The following is a 24517-nucleotide window of genomic DNA, read 5'->3' on the forward strand; positions in this document are numbered from 1 at the left end:
GTTAAAACAAGTTGTACTGCCTAGATACGTAGTGTCAGATTAAAGACCGAGTTTCTTTTATTTGCTTTGCCACCGTCAAAGGGAAAATGCTTTATGGAAAATGAAAAACGAAACATTAATGAAGGTTCAATTTATAATGAAATAGCTCGTCTTCATGGTATACAATGCTTCTGCGTGTTAGGAAAGAATTTTGATTGAGGGTTAGCCCTCGTAGTGGTTTGGTTTGGACTAGCCCAAACGGCCATACGCCTAAAACTGGCTAAACTAAGTTAATTTTGTTTTTACTGTTTGTTAATCTTTTAAAACTATTTTATAAAGTTTAGTTCAGATTTGTGGTTTACTCCTTCCGCGACAATGTAGGGGTCTGGGCAGGTGGAACAGGGGTGCAGAGAATGCATTCTACTTCTTGTCGCCGCCCGCATTGGACTGTGTGGAGTACGAATATTGAGACCAATAATGATTGGAGGAACCGCCATCATTATTCCCACCGGCGCCTCCGACATTGACGCTCGCTCCGCCACTGGCATTTCCGGCCGCTGCTCCGCCAGAGCCCTGCTGCTGTTGCTGGAAGAAAAAGGAGCTCTTTAGTTTCCGTTTTCCGATTCGAGACGACTTGCTTACCTGCCACCAGGACATCCATTGCTGTTGCTGCTGCGGATCGGCGCTCTGCCAGGCCTGTTGGTTGCCATAACCTGTTGGTAAACCATCAAATACTTTAGATCTTGCAACCCAAGAATTCACACAATGCCGTACTTACCCTGCACTTGATTATAGGCCCAGTATTGTTGCTGGCCCGCCGCCGTTTGCTGCGGCTGCTGGTACTGTTGTGACTGCTGCTGAGTCTGCCAGACACCCGTTTGCTGATGCTGCGCCGTCTGTTGCTGCTGATGGTGTTGCGTGTAGGTGCTCCATTTGCCGCTGAGAGAGGCCTGGAAAAAGGTTTCGGTTAAGTAACTGTCGCATATCGAAAAAGTCCTGCACACTTACCTTGCCTCCGCCGGGTGTTCCACCCGCCTGCTTGTACTGATCGTAGCCTCCGCCGGCAGCAGAGTTATTGCCGTACTTGGGCAGCGATTGACCAGCTGACCGCTCATAGCCACCGCGACTATCTTCTTTGGTGTCGCGGTGGCCAGGCCGAAAATCCCGTTGTTGATGAGTACCGCCTCCCGAGCGATAGCTGCTCTGGCTACTGCCCCTGTTGCGGTCGTTGCTTCCCATTCGACTGCGGTCATTGCCGCGGTCTCTATCGCGGTAGTCTCGCGAGCTCCCGTAACCGCGATCGTCATACCCGCTTCTGCGGTTGTTCTGCATCCAGTTTTGCTGACCACCGCCACTACCACCGCCGCCACCGCCTCCGCTGCCAGCTGCGTAGCCACGGTTACGATTGTCGTAGCCACGACTACCGCTTCCGCCGCCACCGTAACCGCGATCATCGTAGCCGCTCCTGCGGCTGTTCTGCGCCCAATTCTGCTGGCCACCGCTTCCGCTGATGTAGCTGCGGCGATTGTCGTACCCACGGCTGCCGCCTCCTCCACCTCCACTATTGCTAGAGTAGCCGCCGCCGCCTCCGCCACCACCGCCGCCGCCTCCACGTCTCGAATCGCTCCACCGACTTTCGTGCCGCTGGCCGCCGTAGTCGCGTCGACGGTCATCGTTGTATCGATTCCGGTTCCGGTCATCACGGCGATAGTTGTCACGGCCTCCCCGGGACCTTTTGTCCCGCGACCTATCCGCATCGATGGCCTTCTTGCCTTTCTCGTTGTACTTCTTGACCTCGCTCTTGGCCTCGTCTCCAGTTAGCTCCGTGTAGTTTATGTCATCAAACCAGCCAAACTCCAGCGAGGGAAGTGTGAAGTTGGCTGGAAAAAGATTGCGAGTGCATCATAAATAAGGTTGCCCGATAGAAAAATTCGATCGTTATCATTATACATTAGGAATTATTATAGAGGGAGAATGGGAGTAAGGACGGGTCAGGTCAAGTGTCGGCAACTGGGCGCGTAAGGAATAATATTTTGAATTTTTCAGAACGGTGAACGAAAAAAATATATACTTTAAAGAAGCATACAACAATCGATGGTTATCCGTTTAACATTTATAAATCAAATGCCAGTGAGACCTTATACGTTCCAGTTGCCAAGAGGACTTGTGGGTGTTTATATAATAAATATTAATGAATAATGGAAATTAAAATCATTAAATTATGAGATATTTTTAAAGGCTTATAGTTACAATTAAGTACAGATACATAAAGTGCAGCTGCTTAAAAACTAAGTACTTTACATAACTTTTTATAATGTTTTCTTTTTTACAAGAATGTCTCCTTATTTAGATAGGTAGAACATAAGTTATACGATCGTACATTATTCTTGATATTTTTCAATTCGTTGCTTTGGTGTGGTGGACAATATTTACCTCGTAAGTTATTAATTGTTGATTCTTTAACTGTAAAAGCATTTCCCTTTTCCTCTTTTTCGGCGATGCGACGTTTCAATTCATCTTCGCTGGGTATGCAAACAACCGCAATGCGCTTGAAGTCGTTAAAACCCTTCATTTTACGTCGCTGGGCCGAGGCATAAACATTGGTCTACAAGAATACAGTTGATCGGTTGGTTGGTGTTTTGTTGAATTGGGTTCAGATATTGTCTGCCAGTTGTAGTTTGGTTGGATTGGTTTGGTTGTTGTTGGGATAGTCGTCGAACGGATAGCAAGCCATTTGAGAAACACGTTGATGATTCGGCTCGGTTGCAGACCCCGGGAAAACGTACTCCTTCCTGCCGAGCCCAACTCGCGTGGAGCCCGGGTTCTGCGCTTACAAGCTAACACATACCTGTGGCACGGCGGGACACCCACTTCCACTTCTCACCCGCACTCCGCCAGGGAGGGGTCTTACGGAAGGGGTGCGCACACCAACATAATACCTAGAGGGCTCGGGTTAACCCGGCCACTTCTAACAACAGTTGACTTAATACTTTGCATAAGGATAATAGAATGTACAATGGGGTAAAAGTAGTCGTGGTTGGCTGTGCTGCTGGCTGTAGGATGAAGCATCGCATTGCTCTCTGTAGATACACATACATATATATGAGATAGTTGGCATTTAGAGAGAGATAGAGAGTAGAGATAGTAGGTACTAATACGTATATGTGATTAGATTGTAGGCGAACGACTCGTCGATCGGATTTGTGTTTGTCTACTTACAGTGGCTTCCATGCCGCTCGCTCCTCCTTCACTTCACTTCCCTCCATTCCATTCCATTTCACTCACTCATCTTTCTCCAATGCCATATTCATTCCACATCCATCCCCACTTCTCTTACAATGCCCTCTTAACTGCCCCGTCAACTGTTGCACCTGCACCTAAAACTTAAGCTTACGGGTATGCCATCAATACTTACTGCCTTTAACTTAAGTACTCTAATTATCGGATCGACTTACAGTTAGGACATACCTGCCTGCCGACTAAGCGAGTTGGCACCCCTTTGGGGCACTTGGGATCTCTACGGTTCGAGCAATGAGCAATATAATTCATACTCAAATGTACACAACAAAAAAATGTAGAGCAACTGAGTTGCACCCCTGTTGGTGGATCCCCCCATTCCCGAGGGGATCTGAGCCCCAGTGTGATGGCCGGGCGCCAAAGACATCATCAACGTATAATTCTCGCTTGTTTCGTTTGGTGTTTGGTTATCGTTCGTTCATTGTGTTATCTTGTGTGTTTGTGGACTGGTGTTTTGTTTCGGGTGTGTGTAAGTCATTTGTTTATGTTTTACCTGGTCAAGTATGAAATTGCGACGCCGCTTCATGGCAATATCTTCCAAAGCTGCCAGGCTGTTCAAGCATATCTCGTACACCTTGTCCCAGCGGCCTTTGTGCACAGTCTTTCGGGAGGCTCCATCGATCTGCAAGGGGGTCGGATGAGATTAGTTTATAATTGATAGTCTTAAATGCAAATTAACGCACTGTCATCTTAGAAATGAATGAATCGGGTCCAATCAGCTCGTATCGCTTGTCAGCGTTCTCAGCCACATGTTTAAGGGCCCAGTGGGTCTTTCCTGCTCCGGGCAATCCAACCAAAAGAATGACCTCGCACTCCTTTCGAGAGCCGGCGCGTTGTGGGCCGGAAACCAGCTGTTCGACAGGCACTAGGCCTATCAGTACATAGCCTTCCAACAGCGCCGCCGTATCTCTTGGCTCGGGCACAACATCCTCATATTCATCCTCGGTCTGTGACTTTTCTTTTTCCTTCTCAGACTCTGCTTTCTCAGAATCCCCATCGGTCTTAACTCGCTTGTTGGGTGACGGGCCGTCCTCGTCTTCTTCATCATTGTCGGCCGACGACTTCTTTTCCTCAACTGGCTTTTTATCGTTGGCCTTTTCTTCGGACGCATCGCCATTGGCTACAGCTTCCCCTTCTCCGGTAGCTTCAGTAGACGCCTCAGCTGGGGAAAAAGAAAACGCGATAATTGCAGATTTATGTTGAAAGTGTTATAATTTAACCAATACGTACCAGTTTCCGAAGACTCTTTAGCTTCTGGTTCCGGCTTAGCAGCTTCAGAAGAAGCCTCAGCTTCGGCTTCTGCGTCTGGCTCTGCTTTTGGCTCCGACTCAGATTCTTTTGCTTTCTCGGGCTTCTCGCCTTCTTCTTCGTCCTTATCCGAAGACGCCTTGCTATCTTCTTCCTTTTTCTCAACCTCATCGTCGTCGGCTGTGGCTTCGTCCAAGACCTTCCACTTCTCGCCATCGTTGTCATCCTTGTCGTCGTCCTTGTCCTTGTCCTCGTCTTTGCGAGGCTTGCGGCGCTTGCGCGTTGGCCTCTCGGCATTAACCAACAACTGCTCGGAGTCTGAAAAATTTACCGAGTATTCGTAGCCCTTGGTTACAATGTGCGGGAACAGGGCTCCCTCCTCGCCGAGTATGCTCTTTTCAAACTCGAAAGCGACACCGAGATCCTCGCCGTTCAGAGTGTAATTAATGATGCATGGCTCGCTCTCCAGATTTAAATAACAGCCAATCACGTCATCCAGCTTGTAAGGTTTGCCGTAGTCGGAAAACTCGCCCTGATTGGCTTTTCGTCCAGTCTCGCAGTAGCCAAATGAATGTTCTGCCTCGCCAAGCAGGAGGGAGCTCTGTGGCAAAGAAAAACCCACGCGGAAGCCTCGCACATGGGGCTCATCCCGGAAGTAGTGCGAGTTATCCGGCAGGGACTCCTCTGACAGGCGCACCTCAAAGCACACTTTGCCCTCGCGCACTCCAAAGTTCGTTCGAGCTCCAGACCAAATCAGGGAGTAAATCTCCGATGACAAAGGTTTAGCCGAGGCAAAAGTAGTGGGATCAATGCGCAAATGCAGGTCAGAATCCACTAAAATAGAGATGCAAAACAATTTTAGTTTCAATAAACTTTGGGTGCTTTAAAATAAACATGAATAATGACAAATCGAACATATTGTGCGAAAGAATAGGCTATTGTGCGATAAATCGCTCGAGATTAAACTGAGCTTGATGTAAAATAACTAAATTTGGCTCATCCAAAGTGATCTCACGTGAAATAATTAAGAACATATTATTTACATTGGACACTGATCTGGTTTCTAAGCTGCGAAGTAAGTTCATGATTCAACACAAAATAACTAATCAAACGCTTTTGATGTTGACAAAAACGTTTAAATTATACCTAATAATTTTACGTCAATATAAAAAAATATATATCACCACAAAAACTATGTGATCCAAAAATAAGAATTCTATGTGGGTTAACGTAAATTATAGAAGTGCGAAGTAAGTTCATGATTCAACACAAAATAACTAATCAAACGCTTTTGATGTTGACAAAAACGTTTAAATTATACCTAATAATTTTACGTCAATATAAAAAAATATATATCACCACAAAAACTATGTGATCCAAAAATAAGAATTCTATGTGTGTTAACGTAAATTATAGAAGTATACAAAACAATACAAATTAGACAGTTTCGCGACAATTTGTATAGAATTTAATTTAAGCCTTAGTTTTTCCAAAGGCGTTTTTATATTTGGATTTATATTAAAACTTACGCCAGCTCAGTCCAACTTTGTTTTCCTCGATGGTGGGCTCGTCCTCTGGAACGGTGCGCTCCTCAGCGGCCGACTTTGAGTCGCGCTTGTCGCTCACACTACTGCGATGCTTGGGGGAGCGGGAACCACTACGCGAGCGGGAGCGTGAACGACTGTGTGAGCGCTTGCGTCGCTCCTGGAGCTGTTCATCCGACTTGGCAGCGGTTTCTACATTCTCCTCTGCTTTCGGGGCAGCCGACTCCTCATCGTCGACGTCCATTTTCTGGCTATCGCCATTTGACTGATGCTCGGCAACAGCGTTTTTCTCTTGCTTCTCCTCCTTTGGCTCGTCCGCCTGCGTCTGCTCCTGTTCCTCTGGGCCAGAGTCATGGTCTTCCTCCATGGGTTCATCGACCACTTCATCTTGTGGTGCGGAGGCAGGGTCTTTCTGTTCCACTGTTTCCTCCTTGTCTTCTGAATCTGATTTTTCATCAGACTCCTCAGCCAGCGATTGCGGTTCCTCATTTTCCGCCTGGTTTGTGGATGTCTCCTCTGTCTCCTCTATTGGTTCAGGTTCCTCCTGTACACTGGGCTCTGGTTCCGGTTCCTGTTCCTTTTCTGGCGCCGGCTTATCCTCCGTGACCGGCTGCTCCTCCTCTTCCAGGGTGTCTAGCACTGGCTCTGCGGCTACCGGAGCAGCTTGCACGGGCGAAGGGGAGCGGGACATGGAACGCGTGCGGCGCTGTCTGCGGCTTGGTGTGACCGGCGCATTCTCTGGAGGAGGGAAATTGTAAGGTAAGAACTGGCCATTATATAAGGAGAACTTACAACTAATTTACGCTGAGTTACACGCTCACACACACACATAGACGTTAGACGCGGCAAGCCACTCGCACACACAGACACAAACAGGCGCACAAATGACGCATACACACAAACTCACCTCCGTCGCCGGCTCCTCCTTCCACATGGGCCCTCAGGCGCTCGATGAGCACTGCTTTGACTCCCTTGGTGTCCAGGCCACGCGACTGGAGCTCGTTGCGCAGGTCTACCACCTTCATCTTCTCCAGCTTCGCCACATCCATTTTTCCGCTTCAACTCTGGATTGGCGGTAGAAAAACACACGCTCACTCACACCAACGCACCGCTGAAAAGCTGGCGATGCGAAAAAAAAGAGCTGGGTATTAAGCGACAAATCGCGCTCTCGGCAAATGGCACTCGCGCTAAAAATGTATCCAAAGTCAAGTCGCAATGTTTGCTAGCACCGTGCGCGCACAATTAAATCACCGAATTCGCTTTTACATTCGCATTCGTTGCGAATAAATAAATGGCCCCGAAATCTTATACACCGAACGCGTTGAAGTGAAGTTGGCTGCGATTAAGAAAACGCAGGGCTGCATGCAGCGGTTCGATACATGTGCTCGCCTGGCTATCGATACCAGAGCGCAAAATTCAACGCAAGATGGCGCTATGTATTTTGCGCATCTGCATGTGCATTTCTGAAAATATTTAAACATATTTTAGTCAAAGTCCTATTAAAATTGCTTAAAACTAACTTTATAATTTAAGCGAGAGGCTAAAGATTGCCCCTTTCCATTATTAATATTAACGAAACCTAAATCACATGACGTTTGAGAGACTTAGTCCTTGTTGACCTTTGGGCGCGCATTCTAACAACGACTCCGTGGCGCAACGGTAGCGCGTCCGACTCCAGATCGGAAGGTTGCGTGTTCAAATCACGTCGGGGTCAAGCAAAGGAAGTTTTTTTTTAATTAAAAGCCTATTTAGGATTTTTTTGCACTTATAACTCAATAAAACCACGAAGTAGTTATTTGGAACCCTACTAAAAGGTGCCGTCCCGACCCCAATGTTAGCTATAATTTAGAGGAACTAGTTGGTGAGCTGAAAGTGAGCAAATACATATCTTAATTTCGATCGAGTAGATGCAAGACATTCTGGTAAGCCGCCAAGAAAAGGGCAACCAAAACAAAACCCATACATTTAAATTAAATTTGTTGCCGTTTTGCAACAATATTCAAAACGAATAAAATTTTGAAGATTAAAACCAATTTATAATTGGTAATGGTATAATGGTATACGCCGATATGGATGCCTCGATGATCAATCATAGAAGTAAAAAAAGTTTGCATCGGCCGGGAATCGAACCCGGGCCGCCCGCGTGGCAGGCGAGCATTCTACCACTGAACCACCGATGCTTATGGAAAATGTGTCCAAACGTAATTTTTGGTTCGGTGACTACACCATCACAAACGATCTAACAGCGGCTACGTTTAAAATTACACCTTTAAAAACAAGATAGACTAAAATGTTAATATCGACTTTACTTTCTGATGATCATAAGGTGTTTGTATTAGGCATATTTTGACAAGAAAACCTATTCCATAAATAAACAAGTTTTGTTATTTCCTTTTAAACCAACCTGATAAAAATCGGAATTTGTATTTGTATTGAATTTCATTCCTACAAAATTAATTAAATTTTTTTCCCAATAAAATGATCTTTTGCTTGTGAGTTAATTTAAGACAAAATAGTTTACAAAAAAAAACCACTTGTAATTAGCGTTTTTATTGTGTGTGTGACTACAAAAATTAAATTTTAATCGCGATTCTATAAAAATGATTATGACCCCGACGTGATTTGAACACGCAACCTTCCGATCTGGAGTCGGACGCGCTACCGTTGCGCCACGGAGTCTTGATGCGGGGAGGGTGATTCATTTTCTAGAAAAATTAAAATCAGAGGAAAATTTACTTTGCTCATTTATATGCCCAACAATAAATGTTTAGTTTGTTTGTGTCCAAACTTCGAGGCACTGATTCGTATGCAATTTAAAATTGAAATTATAAGGCATTTTAATCAGGTTTATGGTGTACGATTACTTTTCTAAGCTAATTCTTATTGCGATCAGGATAATGCTGGCCTTTTGTAGTTTAATTTAAAAGGTTAATTTGATTACTTCATTGATTTAAAGAGCTGTTAAATAAAAGCAGATTTGACAAATAAATTAAGTATAAACGCACTTTAGTTTGTTTGTTTTAAACATTTTAATTGAATTAATTTTGTCGTGCATGAGCTGCTATAAATAAATAATTACAGTAAGTTATAAAATAAAATTACAATAGCTTCTGCCGCATGGATCGATTCGGGTAGAAGCGACTTACGTGATAATATGCCCTACCGAGGGACCCAACCGCCGTCGAGTCCCCTAAATTAATATTGTTTAGGACTAAAGCTAAGTGTAAATGTTATGCAATAATTTAGAAAATTATGTACAGCAAATGGGAATAAATTAGGAGTCCAATCGATTAATACGTTACATGAGCCGTGACTGCAACAGTGACCTCTGGTTAATCACATTCACTAACTAGTTTTAGGGCTAGGCTAGGCTAGGCTAGGCAACGCTAAGTGTAAGATTACGATTATGACAATGGAAGTGCTATCAGTTTCTGGTTCAGTGGTTGCTGTGCGGGCAGGTGGAGGTAAATGGTGGCAACTGGAATCGTTGCTCGGGTTATGTCCGATCTGATCCGCCGATCTCTCTTCATAACCGGAGCACGAGTCCGAGTTTGAGTTGGATTCCGATGCCGTTGTGGGGAAGACGTGCTAGGCATTCACTAAGGATCTGGCCAGGACGGGCTCTAGAACTGCAGGATCTGGTTGATCCAGTCCCGGAACTCCGAGATGCGGGTGTACACACCCGGCTGGTTGGCCTCCGCACACCCGATGCCCCACGAGATGACGCCACCCAGCTGGAATCGCTTGTCCGCCTCCCTTTGCAGCACCATCGGGCCACCGGAATCGCCTGGGAACAAAAGACAGAGGCGTTAACAGGAGGTCCCTTTCCCGACCTCTGGCCATCACTCACCTTCGCAGGAGTCGTAGCCGCCCTTCTTCCAGCCGGCGCATATGAATATGTGCGGTATGTGCTCGATGTAGCCCGCCGAGCGGTACATAGACTCGCAGATGGTGTTGTTGATCACGGGCACGGCCACCTCCTGGAGCACGCTGGGCAGCGGTCCGTCCTCGTACAGGCGACCCCAGCCGGTGACGAAGGCCGTCTGTCCAATGAAGTTCTCATCGTTGTCGGGCACGCAAACGGGAATGATGTTGGGCTGGAAGACCACTGGCTCGTAGAATCTGGAGGGGAACGAAACTCTTTATTGGTTAATCCTCTCCAGGACAGGCCATAGCTCACCTCAGCAGGGCCAGGTCGTACTCGAAGGTGCGAGGATCGAACTGCGGATGCGAGGCGACGATCTGGACACGTCGCTCCTGGTAGCCATAGGGCTCCTCCTCCTCGGCCAGGTCGTATTCGCCCAGGCGCAGCAGCAGGTCAGAGGGTGGCACGCTGAAAATCACACTTATGAGAACAGGGATTCAAGGAAAAGCCACTAAGGCCACTCACTTGTCCACGCAATGGGCCGCGGTAATTGCCCAATTCTCGTTCAGCAGGGCCGCTCCGCACTTGTGCAGATAGGTGGAGGTGCGCCACTGGCGCAGCGAGATCTGCCAGGGCCAGCGTCCGAAGGCGGCATTAGCTCCTCCAACGATCCGGGGCTCGGGGAACATGCGACGACCGCAGACTGGAATATAGAATATAGAATACAGAATACAGAATACAGAGTGGGATCTTGGTTAATGGGCCTGCGCCAGGTCACAATTAAGGTAATGGGCCCGCCAGGGTCTTAAACATTTTAATCACTCCGACTGGCACTCAGTCATTTCGGCCCAAATGTAATGTGCTTTGGCCAAGGAGGCGCAGCAGCCCAGTCCTTGACTTTGGCCAGCCGCAAGGCAGGCTCAGGCAGTCAACGGCCTACTTTATGGCCAGCAACTTGTCTTGCCTTGGCCCAAACCAAACGAAACCAAACCGAACCGAGCCGAGCCGAGACAACCCGCGACTCGTTTCGATTCGTGCATCAAGATTGCTCTCGCCGCCGCAAATCGGTCAACGGGCTGCAGGGAACAGGGAACAGGGAACAGGGAGCAGGGTGCAGGAACAGGGTGCGGATTGGCTCGTTTTTGGAGAGCTTTGGCAGACGACCGGCAACGTGACCCAGGCGGCACAATGACCGACGCGATCCCATACTCGATGCAGATGCAGTCATTATTGTAAATGATTGCTGTAAAAATTGTTGCGGACTGCGTCTAGCAAAAGTCCAGCTTAGGAGTGTTCTTGCACGGCGAAAAATATCACAGTAACTTCTAACATTTTTAAAACAACTATAAGTGAAAGATCAAATCATGCAATTTAAGTTATTAGAAGGCACTTTCATGAGTACGGCAGTGCTGTTGATCTCGTCATTTTAACTAACACTTTCACCGAAGAGCTTTAAAACCAATTAAATTAAAGCGATTGAACTTAGGTCGAAATTGTATGCAAATTATACTGAGGATGTCAAGAATAGTTTGTTTATAGTTTAGTTTAAGTTATAATAATTACATAATATAGCATAACTAGCAATTTGAAAAAACTATTTATCATAAAATTTTTTAATATTTTGTAATACCAAACAGTTCCACATTACATGATTACTTTACTTAAAAAATGTCGATAGAAGCGACTCTGATCTTTCTTTATAGCGGCAGCTAAGTTTTGAATTGATTTTTATGGCATTATGTTCACAGGAAATCGTGACACCCATAACCAATTCTTCTGTTATTTCCTTGAAATGTTTAAAGAAAGCCCGATAACAGATTTAGTTGTACTTTCTCCCGGTGTAACCATTTATGAGCTGGCCCAGGACAGCATCTCGGAAGATGTCTCCGCTTCGTGGTCTTCAGCCCGATGCGGGCCCAAGGCCAGCGTTTAGCCTTCAAATTGAATTTAATGGCCACGCACGTTGGCTTTGTCTTATGGCCAAAGTCAGCCACGAGGGTATTAATAGATTTCTCCCCGCAGGAAACGGGTTTTCTCGGCACTCACCTTCCTTGTAATCGACGCCCTCCAATGCATTGGCGGGTGCCACGGTGGTGCTGCCTGTAGCCTCGATGGTCGTTGTGTTCGGTTCTTCGCCGCTATAATCGGTGGTTTCAGCTGTGGTTGTTGGGCTGCTGGTGGTGGTGCTAGTGGTGCTGCTACTACTACTACTGCTGCTGCTGCTGGCTGCCACCTCACTGCTGAGATCCGTGTAAGATGATGTAGATGAGGCTAATTCTATGCTGCTCGCTGGTGCCTCTGTGGTTTTCACTGTGGTTGTCGCCGCAGTGGTTGTTTTTGTTGTGGTGGGCTTGGCGGTGCTGGAAGGTTTCGACGGCTTCGACGGCTTTGTGGTCTTGTGCGGCTTGCCCGGTCCATGAGTCTCCACCTCACTAACGCTGGTGGCCACCGAGATGACCACTTTGTCGGTGGCGCTGGGTGGTGCTGTAAAGGAGTGAAAAACTGGCATTAGTTTGGCCATCAAAACACTATGAAAATATATGTCAGACAATAGACTGCATCTAGATTGAGTTAACATTGTTTTATCAACAATTTCGTATTCAAAATACATTTTTGATCCAAATTAAAAAATAAATAAAAACGTAAGATCATGTTAAGGTAGAAATATAGTAGTAATATAAAGTAAAATTTTTAAAAGTAATAATCGTGTTTAAGAAACATTTTTTTCAGGTGTGCTTTATAATAATTTATGGAAGGATTATTTCAAATATATATAATAATTTGATAATTTACATATGTATGTGGAAAATAAATTAATCTTGAGTAAGCAAAGTTGGTTCCTTAACATATTTTCTTTGAGTGGTGCAAGACTTACCTGTGCTTGCCGATGTTTGGTTCGCCGCCTCAGGTGTTTGGGTGGCGAGTGGCACCCAATTTGAAGGTGGTGCAGGTTGCCAATCGTTGGAAATGCTGGCATTGGTCGGTGGCTCGGCCTCTACATCTGTCCAGGTGATCAGTCCGGTCTTTTTGGTGGTTGTTGTTAGGGGTGCTACTGTGGGTGCCTCGGTGGTGAGCAGAGGCTTTGCTGTTGTGGTGGTTGTTGTCGAAGTGGTGGAGGTTGTTGTTGCCTTTGTAGTAGTTGTTGTTGCCTTAGTGGTGGTTGTTGTTGGAGCTTTTGTTGTGGATCTCCGAGTGGGTTTTGGCGTTGTGGTTGTTGTTGTTGTAGTCGATGTAGGTGCTGCAGTGGTGGTGTTCGGTTTCTTTTTGGTCACCAAGGGAGTGGTGCTACTGGCTGGCGTCTTTGAAGGACTACTGCTGCTGGATCCTGCCGTTGTTCCGGTGGTTGTTGTTGGCTCAGCCAGCAGAGCGGGCACCTTTACAATTTCCCCGGTGGGTTTTGGCTTGGGTCGCGGCGCCTGGGTGGTGCGCTCTGGCAGCCTTGTTGTGGTGCGGTTCCTAATCAGTTCGTCCTTGAACACGGTGGTTGTTGTTGATGTTGAACTAGTGGTGCTGCTACTGCTGCTGCTCGTCTGAATGACTGGCTTGCGAGCTGGCAAGGTGGTGGCTGTGGTGGCATTTGCAGTGGTGCTGCTACTCGCCACACTATCAGCCGGCTTCCTAGTGGACTGTGATCCACTGGCAGTGGTTGTTGTTGTACTCGCTGGCTTTTTCGCAGGCGCTGGCCTCCGGCTCGAATGTGTTTTGTGTGGCTTTGGCGTGGTGGTTCGCAGTGGTGGTGTTGGACGTGGGGTGGTCACAGCTGCTTTTGTGCTTGTTGTTGTTGTGGCGCGTGCTTCTGTTGTTGTTGATGTTGTTGTTGTGGTGGTGGGGCTAGTGGTTGTTGTTTTACTGGTTGTCCTACTGGCCACTGAGCTACTCCCCGTAGGCCTTGTGTGTCGCCTGGTGCTGGTGGTTGTCGTGGTCTCCTGCAGGTGGGTGGGATCGGTCACCGTCGGCGTCGTGGTCTCCACAATTTGGAAAGTCACAAACTTCGTAGGCACCGTGGTGGTTTCAATGCGCTGCTCCACCACAATCGGTGCCGTGGTTAGCACCGGTTTGGCAGTGGTGGTGCGACGGCGTGGCGGCTTAATGGTTGGCGTCAGCGTCGTCGTTGTCGGCACCACAGCGGATTTCAGAGTGGTGCGCACCACAAAGTGCGAGTTCTTGTGGGTGGTGTGGGCCAGCGGTGGGCGGCGTGTGGTTATGAGCGAACTGTTGCTGGTGGTGCGAACAGGTGCCGGCTTGGCGGTGCTCAGGTACGACTGGGTGACGTTCTTGAGCAGCTCATTGGTGGTGTGCTGGTGGGTGCTATCACTCGAGAGACTGCTTTCGGTGGTTAGCTTGAAGAGGGCGCTGGTGGGCAGCGTGGTGGACTCGTGCGCAAAGTGGGAAATGGTGTTCTGGTCGATGCTGTTGTCGTTGATTTCCGGCGCAAAGAGCGGGGCTTCCTCCTGGGGGAAAACAGAAAAGGGGAATTAGTGGCATCTGGCGGAGATTCAGGATGGCTGATAACTCACCTTCATCGCACAGCACGAGCCAAAGTAGAAGCGATCGATGCAGGTTCCCAGATGCGTGCCATTCTGCTTGATGCAATCAATGGCAAACATGCAGACTCCCGACCGTCCCGATTTGCGAACGATGCAGGGCAGATGACGAATATTTCGACCAGATTGGACTGTCAATGGCAAGATAATTACCAGAACAATCAGCATAATGGTAAAACAGAATAACGATTATAATGATGATGATGGTGGTGATGGGGGGACAAAGCAAATAAGATTCCCATTCTGGTTCCACCGACTCAAATCGACTGCTCCACACCATTTCCGTTTGCCGCGGCGATTAACGCCTTCGAATTTGTACGCCAATTTGAGCCAGGCCTTTACCGTTAGGCAAACAGTTAACACAAGTGAAAATGAAGTGGCAACAAACGAACACGAACACTTATACGAATACGAATACGAACATGAACATGAACCCAAAGCCAAAGCCCAGCACGAGGAGAACCCATAAAAGCCGCCAGATCGCTGAAGGGCGTCATCATCACCCGGCCAAAACATACACATAAGACCGCCCGATGAGGCAACAGTAGCCCATCCGCATTATTGTTATTTATTTATGATTTCTGCTTTTCTGCGGCTGCCGCTTCTCCAAGAACCGCCAGCATCGTCATCATCATCGTCATTGTGTAATCGAGCCGAGAATTATCCGAGAGCCCGAGCTTTGAACTTATATAATTACAGGCAGCAGCACGGGGCCAAGAGTTATTGGTGTTTCGGGGCTCTGACAAATCGCGGCCAGGGACGAGGGAACTTCGAACAGCATGAGCCCCCGAAGAAAGCCCAGTTGGCGGTCCTGATTCCCCCTTTTTGGCCATAAATTTACTTAACAAGCTGGCCGTGGCATTTCGGGCTAAGCGCTTAAAATACTCGCACATAAATAAGCCACTTTGCTTGATTTTTGCTGCTAAATGTTAAGAAAACAATTCGGACGCCGTTTGACCAAGGCGATTTCTTAAATACCTTTTTGGAAAGCATTATGGGAGGTGCGAATTTCGAAAATGACTTTCATTTAGGATTTTATGAACTGTTAACTGCTTCATTCTAGTAGGATAACAGATGCTGTATACATTTTGAATACTATTAAAAGTAAAGCGTAAAAAATAATAGAAACAAGTAAAAAGTTTATCTTCAAAATAAAAAAAAAGTATTTTCACTAACCTTTCCAGATATGATTTAAAAAAGTTCGTTAAGGTGATTTTATTTAATGGGGAACATTTAGTATATGAGCTCATAATAATTATATAATGCATTTGAAATCCCAACGATTTGGATAAGAAGTGCAGATACTCAACTACATACAATTTTGTTATGCTTTTTAAGCTGTGATACGAATTAAAATATAAGTTTTAAGTTAAGTTTGTGCCAGCACAATTACAAGTAGTTAGAAATTAAAACATGTCATGAAAATAAAAACATTTCACATACTTTGCATTTAAATCAAACCCTATACATTGATACTCCCACCCTTTTATAGTGTATCCAAATAAATATTGCCAACTGACTTTTTGGTGTTTTGCGTTTATTGAACTTTACGGCTAAAGTGTCGCGCATTTCTTATGCAATTAACACGACATTTTGGCCTGAGCTCTCCTGGCCATTTTCCAGTTTCAATGCCTCAAAAGGCGGCCCAAAAACAGATGACTCAAGGCACGAACTTGCGGGCAGCGGAGCCGAAAGTCAAAATCAATCCATCGTAAAGTGAATTCAGCCCGAGACATTGTCACGTTCCATAGATCGTGGCCGAGAGTCGGCAGCGGTTCTGTTTCTGTTTGCATTTCGTTTTGTGGCTTTTTGGGTCAACAGCTTAGCATATGTTTCGCTAGCCACTCGCCTGGCCTACCAAACAGCCAGAATGGAACTTGGTGAGGCCCGCATTGCAATGTAGGAAATTCGTTTTTGGCATGCGAATGCGGCACCACATTTTCGTGGCCCGATTGTGGTGAGTGGCGCACCGATTAAGTGGGTCACCGTCAGCCAAGAGCCATGAGCCAAGAACCGAGCAGCGAGAAGCGAGAACCGAGGGTTCGGTTCGATCTCCGGGTTTGTTTGCCTTATTTCCCTTTCACTTGCCATCAAATTTACTTTCCGCTTTCTGCAGCCACCTCTTCCCGCCTCCGGTTGTCTGTCTGCCAGTGTGTATCCATATTATTTATATTTTCTTTGTTGCCGCTGCGGTCCAGTCGTAAACATGAAATGCTCGCCGGCACACGCTTTCTTGGCCAGAGTGCGAGTGCCAGTCCGAGTCCGAGTATGATTCCGATACCAATTCCAATTCCGATTCCCGGTCCGCGTCCAAGTGTCCAAGTCGGACTGGCCCGACTGGCGGCGGCGGTTGCTTATTTTATGGCAACATTCTTTGATGGCTGACCTCAATTGCTTTTGCTCGCTGACGTTTGGCCAGTTTGGCTCTTTGGCCAGGCCAGCCTCGGTTTATATGAAAGTTTCGTAGTTTTATTTTCATCTCTCCGCTGGCTTCGCTCAAAGGCTGCGCTTTGTTGTCTTTCGGCAGACAAATTGGCAGCTGTGTGCGGCCACAGAGGAAGTGCTAATAGCGTATAAATTTGATTCTTAATGGCTGTGACCCAATTAATCTTCGTTCCCGGCAACGCCTGTCTCTGTTGTCATTAATTTTGATTACTTTCATTAGAAATGCTCTGGCTCTGTCGCTGTTTCTGTTCTCAATTTGGTCTCACTGCCTGCGAGTTCGTCGCTTAAGTCTTTTGTTTTCTGCTGCCGAGCTCTCGTCTTTTTGGCAATAAAGTTTAATGCTGCCAGCTGCTGTTTATGTTGAAAAGGAACTTTATCTTTAACTATAATTTTTTAAGCATAAAGAAAATAGCTCAAGAAGTGACTATTAAACAAATTTTTTTATGATTTTATGATTTAAGTTAGTCCAATTATTTATCTACCACAGATTTAATATTTATGGCTAATTCTTAAAAAAAGTAAGCCATTATAAAAAATCTTGTGAAGCCTTTTTCAATTTATTTTTGAGTTGCAATAATTGTTATTAGAAACTCTAACTAACAAATAGTTCAGCCTTAATTATTATTCTTCTTTTTAAATCTTAATTAATCTCTTTATCTTTATATCTTCAAAACGAGACATAAATTTAATAATAAATTTGTTAGCATATTCTTTTGGAGAATACTAAAAAATTCGTTAAGGGAAAGCTTGCTAAAGTTTTAATGCCATGAAGATGTCTTTTAAAACCAATTTTGTACTTTTAAGTGTATTTTGCGGCTATCAAAAAATACAAAATATGACATTTTCTTTTTAAACTTGGCTTTTAAGATGTTTTGGATATGCCAGAGTTCCCATCTCATACTTATTACTTCATTCCGAACGTGCTTATTATATTTTTTAAAGTTTCTTTTAGCTTCTGGTTGAAGGTGGGGCTACTTGGGATCTGGGTTTAATTTCATTGTAATCACTTTGGATGCTCTACTGACTGTGCCTTCCCAAAAAAACAAAAACTTTAATTGTCTACGTGAGAGAAAGTGCTGGAGTTCTTGGGAAACAATGTAGAAGAAAAGGCCTGATGGGATCGGTATCTGCATCTGCAGCCGAATCGCTTCGCGCTGAGTAATTCCAGCTAAGTGAGAGCGTCAATGACTTGACACCCGTAAACTTGATTGGGCCGATGATTCAATAAGTGAAGTGAGAGTGGGGACTTCGGGTACTTACACTGTGCTAAACTGGGATTATCCACGAAGACGGGACTGGCGTCTATCGTCGTGGGCAGCAGCAGCAGCAGCAACAGCAGGCTGCCCAGTGTGAGGAGGCTGAAGACGAGGCTGGGGCGTGGCATCTTGACCGGAATTATCGCTGATGATCTATTTTTTTTGGGGTTCAGATCTGTGGCTTCTACCGCCCTGGCTGCTGTGTACGTGTAGGTGTCTGTATCCGTGTGTTGTGCATCCATCTGCAAAAAGAGCATACAAGTTGGTGAGTCTTCTGCCCTCCAGGTGAGTCATATAAAATGTGAAACGTTTTTTACGGCCCTATTCAAATTGATCACTAAACTTATCCATGTTTTTTTTTCTACACCCAAGCTGATGGGCACGGCCCAACAACAGCAACAACAACCACAAGGAAAAGAAGCGGGCGAAACAGAGGAAGCAACAAGTGCGTAGAAGCAATACACCAATGCTGACTCAAGTAGGTGAAAGTCTGTCTCCGGTGACTTGCATATGCAAAAACGGGTAAAAAATGAAACAAAACACACACAGAAACAGAAACAGAAACCGAGCGAAGCTAAATTTGCCGAGGCACCCAGGGCGTATGTGTAATATGCTGTATTGCCCGGTTTAGTCATGCCCAAAATGCCCCAAATGGAAAGCAAAAGTGTGTGCATAGAAAGCGACCCAAACGGGAATCGTTTAACTGATTGTATAATCTGTCCACCGTTTATATAACCGTACGGAAATGCATTTAACCCCAGGTTCCCATTCCCAGGGCCACCTAACCAACTGGTTCTCATCGACGACCGTCTTGAAGTTCAACACACGCCTAATTGAGCCGGAGTTCGATCTGGCAAAGAAAGTTCATCGCTAGAAAATGTACAGAAATGATGACATAAACCGGAGCAATCAAAGAAAGCGAACCAATAACTGGCGACAGCGAATGATGATGATGAGTTGGCTGGAGTTAACTGGACCTGCTCCGGGATCCGATGACAAGGCGAGTCGCATACTTATGCCCATGCCCGGAGGCATCTTGCGGTGACAACACATTCATTGATCGAACGTTCTCCTCAGCTCGGTTCTGTTTGGTTTGGATCGGCATGGCATGGCATGGCATGGCTTGGTCTTTCTTTCAGTCACGATTCTGCAGCGTTGAGAAATTAGCTGCGTTTGCCGAGGGAAGGGGCAGAGTAACTCTCATTGTTAGCGGCTGTTCTGTGCGTTGCGTAATACGGTCGTTGAACCGGGGAACCGGGCTCAGAGGAACTTGGACCGCAGCTTAGTAAATGGCTTTAATTAAGCCCGAATGCTAAATCCGTATCAAGAATCCGTAATTAAGACCGGAAGCCATAAAACATACCAGCTAGCAGGCGGATTACCTCAATTAAACACTGGAATCGAAAATCGAAATAATCATTGACTAGTACTACACACGATCTCAAGTCCAGTTCCACGATTGTTTGGCTTTTCGCAGCCTCAAAAATGTTGGCCAGCTATTTGTGTATTTGGGTCACGTTCAGACCATATCGGTATGCGTATCTGTATAATTGTGTTGGCGTTGGCTGTTGGCTGTGTGTGCAAATTAACATGAATTTCTGAGCGATAACCAGAATGCCTGGGAAGAGCGAGATCTGGGCCGGATCTGGGTCAGAAGCAGCGGATGATTTGCATGATTTTGATTTCCAACGCCGGGGCTGTCCCTCCAGCTCCAACACCAACTCCAGCTCGCTTTATGGGCAATTAAGTAATTTCCACTTTGCGACTCGATACAAGTGACAATTTCATTTGCTCGTTAAAAGTGAAATTACAATTTGTTTTGTTTGTTATTAAAAATACATTTTGCAGCTGGGTTTGCCCTGAGTAAAAGCGAAAGCCAACGAATTTCTTTGTGGCTTTTTTTTTTAGTATTTACTTAAAGGAAAAGTGAAATGCCAGCAGCAGCAGCTTGTAATTTCAAATGCTGAACAAAAGAATTATGCCATTTGCCGTGGAACGGCTAGTTCGTCAAAAGAAACCACATACACATCGGCTACGTTTCTAGTGTAATCAAATAAGAAGTGCGTCTCGCTTGGCGCTGCTTTCATTTCTGCTTACCAAAAACGGAGCTCGGAGAAATTTTGTGTGTGCGTTATATTTTACTTTTTTTTTTTTTTTTGGTATTGTGTCCACTCAGCTGCGGGCTGCCATGGCTCAGCGGTTTGGTAGCTCTGGGCTACTGGTCCCCCAACTGGTGGCCAAGGCATCCCCAGTTCATTAGCTGAAAACGAAAGACTCTGGGCACAAACTTGATGGGCAGGCGTGCGCATCGCCTGTCGCTGAGGGCCGGCTAATTGTTTCGGCAGCTGCGACTGCAGGTTCAATGCAACCATCAACGGCAATTTCTCAATTGCAAATGCCGAATGCAAATTACAATAATTACGACAAGCCATTTTATGCTACTCTACGCAGCCCCTCATCCTATCATCCCATCATCGTCGGCCTGGCAGGAGATCTGCCCCGACAAACCTGTATAAACCAGAGCGGCCCCAGAACGTGAAATGCAAATAACGCAACAGGCATCCTACTGCCAGATCATCTGTGGCCGCAAGACAAACGTGCCTGGCCCCTTTCCCCCCTCCCCCTCCATCCCTCCCTGCTGTCGAGTGCGTTTTAGACCAAAGACAGGCGGACTGGCAGGTCTCAAACAATAAGGAAGAGCTGGTGTGTGATTGGGATGTAGTCGACCTATTGGTACTCATTTCAAAACATTTTCAGTTGACAAATTTACATTAATGGTCAACCTAATGAGTGAATCAGTTAGTGAGTCATTTAGTTGAAAAGGATTAGAGATTCGATTGGTGACTCAGATAGGTTTAAAATTGTGTTACTTAATTTGGCATATTATTATTTTGTATTGTATTAATTAATATGTATAATTGTGTAATAAATCTGTGAAAAGTATTCACTAAACAACATTATAATCATAGAAACACTGTGGAAATGCTTTTTTAAGGTAGGAAAAATATTTTTTTAAAACGCATTTAGTGTTTGGATTATAAATGTGCTCTTCCATCAAGCCAAGTTCAAATGCTCATTGTCTTTGGTAAAACGTTGGTCTTAAATACGCTCTTTTAATATAACACTGAAATGCCAATGAAATTAACTGCGGTATCCTTGGGACAATCCCAGATAAACTTAATTACCTAAATAAATTTCTCTTTTCGACACCAAAAGTTGTAAAAGAGTAAAACCCCACAATTATCCTTTAGTTAAGCAAGAAGAACAGCTTAAAAGTGTCACTTGGCCAACAAGGCACTTAAAGTTTTATAAAAATATCCCTAATCAAATTTAGACTGCCTTAGCCTGCTGTTCACTGTTCCATTTAACCCGGCATACCCTCGCCTGCGCATTGGCATAACCACTATCAGACCAGTTCTTTAAACCGAAAAGCAAAAATCGTTTGCCAAGGTGCAGAGGAGGCGAAAACATTGGCAGGGGAAGCTGGAGAAGGCAAAGTTCTGCTCTTGCCTTTTCCCAGCAGCAAAGTTGCCCCAGCAGAAGTAGAAGCAGAAGCAGTCGGCAGTCGCAGCGCAATTGAAACACTTGTACTATAGTAAGCTGCCGCTGCCGCTGTTGCCGCTGCTGCTGTTGCCAACTCTTGTGGCAAGCCGCCTTGGCTCGCCTGCATTTTACAGGAATTTCAATAAATTTACAGGAGGAGCCGGGCGGACGGCGACTTTTGCTTTGGACTCGTTTTTAAGCTTTGGCCGTGTTTGCGGCGCTTGAACTTGTTGCTCTTGTTTTGCGGCTGCCTTCTGCTGGTGCAGTTAGTTGCAGTTATGCGCATCTATCGGCTGCTCTGTATCTCGGTATCTCGGTATCTGTATCTCAATCTGTATCTGTATCTGTGGCCGTAGTGAGTTGGCGCTTAATTGACTTGTACGCGGTAGAAAGTGCACAGCCACTTTGGGCACAAAAGCCCGGCATATCTGGCGGATGCGTATCTAAGTCTCGGATCTTTTGCATTTACTTGCGTTTGGCTGCCAGTTCAGTTGACGTCGCGGCTCGGTTCACTGCGGCCAGCTATTTTGGGTCATTTCTTTTAATTTGCTGTTACCATATGAGTGTTATTATAACTCTTAACTCTTTGTGGCCGCTTCGTTTTATGAGTTTCTTCACTTTTGCCTCTTTTGTTTGACACTGGCTCTTGGCCTTTTTCCGGAATTCTACCTTTTGTTTTATAGAAAAAAATCACACAAAGCACTGTTAGGCCGGCTGGGAAAATCTTAGTTCCCGAAATTTGTTTCCTATCGGTTTGTATTCTTGCACTTGAACTTGCCTCGGGACTTTTGGGTCAGGCCAATTATTTCACAAACACAATCGTTTAGGCCCCGCACTCACACACACACACGCGGAAGAGGGAATACGGAATACGGAAGACGAGCAGAAGACCAAGTTAAGAGCGCGACAAGTTGCGCACGTCTGCGGAGTGGAGCTCGCACAAAAGATCCACAAACCAGGTGAGCCAGGTGAAGTCGCTGCTGCGATGCCTCTGCCGCTGCCTCTGCCCGCTGCGACTGAGATTTGGCCACGCCGGCAGAGCCGAAGAACTTGGTAAGGCGAAATTGGTAAGTAAGCTAAGCTCGCTCTCTCGCTCGCTCCGGCTCAAAGCCAAAGGCAAAGAAAAACAAGCAAAAGCAAAAGCAAAGGCAAAGCCAAAACCACCAACATGTGCGCATGCGTGCAGTCGACGTTGACTGCGCTACGCGCATAACGGTTTCCATTAAGGCCAACAGCGAGAACGGCCAAAAGCTAGGCGCTGTTTCTGTTTCTGTTTCTTATTCAAATGAACCATCTCTCTCTTTTGGCCACCTCTCTCTTTTTTTTCTTCTTTTTCTTGGGGCGGCTCACAGCTGATTGGCGGCAAAAGGTGTTTGGCGGGGGGAGGGGGTTGAGGTTTGGGGCTAACAGCGCTTTCACATTAAAATAGCAAGAAGCAGAAGACAACAGAGCGGGCAACACACACACACACACACATGTAGAGACAGGCTGGCTTTTTCTTTTAATATTTTGTGGTGCAAATGAGTTTGTTTTTGCTGCCGCTTGCCATTCTTTGTCACCCGTGTGAGTATGAGTTCGAGGGCCGCCGTTTGTTTGTCTTTTAATTTATGCACGTCGTCAGGTTAAGAAAGTCAATCGTTATTATGCTGGACCTAACAGGCAAACCTGTTGGCTGATAAGAATTGCATGGTGACTTCCTTTATTTTTGGACATTTGCCTCAGAAACTTCTGAGAAAGAACTTTTAAGCCGGAATGATTCTGTGAAGAAAGACACTTTCAGCTGGGTAATATTTGTATCTATCACTAACATATTTGCTTAAATTCTCAAGAAAAGCACTTTCTAGCTTTAAGAAGCGCACTCGTTTTGGAGTAATTTTTATTCGCATTGTAAATTATAAAGACACCACCACAAAACACGTATAAACACATCATTAGGCCAGATGAAAAAGCCATTTAACTGCCAAGAAAACCCAATTATAAATCACACAAAACGCGTCTCACAACATCTTTGTTTAATGAATCGAAAGCAAACAAAACAAAACGCACAATTAACCATCCACCACTGACTGACTTGGCGATGACGATGACGCGTGTCTTTGGCCGTTCCTTGAACTCGAGAGACCTTGACACTGGCGCTGCTCCACAGCGACTGACTGGGCACTGGGGACTGGAAGCCGGAGCGATCCCCTGTTCTTTGGCCAGGCCAATTGGCAGTGCCCGAAGAAGTGGATGCCAATGTGGATGCTAAGAGCGTAGAGATGTGATCGCGGAGAGAGCAGCTGATAAGCTCCTTCATTAGCCACTTCGTCTCTGTCTCTTCCCCTCTTGATTATATTATTGAATTTTGATTGCCCCGCAATCCACATGATGCCCAGCGGAGATATTGGCCAGCCAGGCAGTAGCGGAAGTTGGGCTCATTAGAAATTCAGCTCATGCGCCGCATGTGGCACCTGTTGCATGGACCCAGTTACTCAACAGTTTGGACCTTCCCGCTTATCTCGACTCCCGAAGATATCACTGTTTGTTGTTCGTGTCTTTTGTGCCTTTCTGACTGATGTTTGCTGCCCCTGTTTTTTATTTGCCTAACAAGATAAATACAGATTCCTATCTATTTTCAAATCATTTATTTAGTGTCAGGGCTGAGCTGCTGGCGAAAAGTATGCTATGTATTTTTAATCACAATTTAAAAGGTGTAGAATGTCCAATGTAAATGTAAAATTCGTGTAGAGTTCCCATAACAAAAAGTATTGCCTGCAATTAGGCGTAATGTAAAGATGCCAAAGGGTTTTTGTGATA

General features: G+C 45.7%; 2 protein-coding genes and 3 non-coding genes across 10 annotated transcripts; 1 reads left to right on the top strand and 4 right to left on the bottom strand.

Annotated features, from left to right (window-relative positions):
• Positions 1-292: 292 nt before the first annotated feature.
• Positions 293-7404, bottom strand: LOC108051325 (heterogeneous nuclear ribonucleoprotein U). Of its 2 annotated transcripts, none has more exons than XM_017133401.2 (10): positions 6976-7404; positions 6054-6806; positions 4507-5358; positions 3960-4438; positions 3770-3898; positions 2413-2584; positions 988-1859; positions 758-929; positions 622-692; positions 293-561 (listed from the first exon to the last, which is right to left on the bottom strand). In XM_017133401.2, the coding sequence occupies exons 1-10, from the start codon at positions 7115-7117 to the stop codon at positions 400-402; spliced, it is 3804 nt and encodes a 1267-aa protein (XP_016988890.1). In that variant the 5' UTR covers positions 7118-7404; the 3' UTR covers positions 293-399. The 2 variants fall into 2 exon arrangements, with proteins under 2 accessions (XP_016988890.1, XP_016988889.1); XM_017133400.2 differs by having other exon boundaries at positions 293-564.
• A 306-nt stretch (positions 7405-7710) lies between these two features.
• On the top strand, positions 7711-7782 carry Trnaw-cca. The gene has a single exon. It is a non-coding gene; the product is annotated as a tRNA-Trp (tRNA).
• A 395-nt stretch (positions 7783-8177) lies between these two features.
• Positions 8178-8248, bottom strand: Trnag-gcc. Its single transcript has one exon. It is a non-coding gene; the product is annotated as a tRNA-Gly (tRNA).
• A 427-nt stretch (positions 8249-8675) lies between these two features.
• Trnaw-cca lies at positions 8676-8747 on the bottom strand. Its single transcript has one exon. It is a non-coding gene; the product is annotated as a tRNA-Trp (tRNA).
• A 366-nt stretch (positions 8748-9113) lies between these two features.
• Positions 9114-23858, bottom strand: LOC108051341 (serine proteinase stubble). Of its 5 annotated transcripts, none has more exons than XM_044457716.1 (9): positions 23768-23858; positions 18183-18420; positions 14451-14608; positions 12809-14384; positions 11980-12417; positions 10459-10636; positions 10249-10401; positions 9919-10190; positions 9114-9855 (listed from the first exon to the last, which is right to left on the bottom strand). In XM_044457716.1, exons 2-9 carry the CDS (start codon positions 18418-18420, stop codon positions 9692-9694), a joined length of 3177 nt encoding a protein of 1058 aa, XP_044313651.1. In that variant the 5' UTR covers positions 23768-23858; the 3' UTR covers positions 9114-9691. The 5 variants fall into 5 exon arrangements, with proteins under 5 accessions (XP_044313651.1, XP_044313654.1, XP_016988920.2 ...); XM_044457719.1 differs by having other exon boundaries at positions 23793-23833; XM_017133431.2 differs by lacking the exon at positions 23768-23858 and adding an exon at positions 22500-22642.
• Between the last annotated feature and the right edge of the window lie 659 nt (positions 23859-24517).

The sequence above is a fragment of the Drosophila rhopaloa genome, unplaced genomic scaffold (assembly GCF_018152115.1).
Source record: "Drosophila rhopaloa isolate 14029-0021.01 unplaced genomic scaffold, ASM1815211v1 contig_115, whole genome shotgun sequence".
Lineage (NCBI taxonomy): Eukaryota > Metazoa > Arthropoda > Insecta > Diptera > Drosophilidae > Drosophila > Drosophila rhopaloa.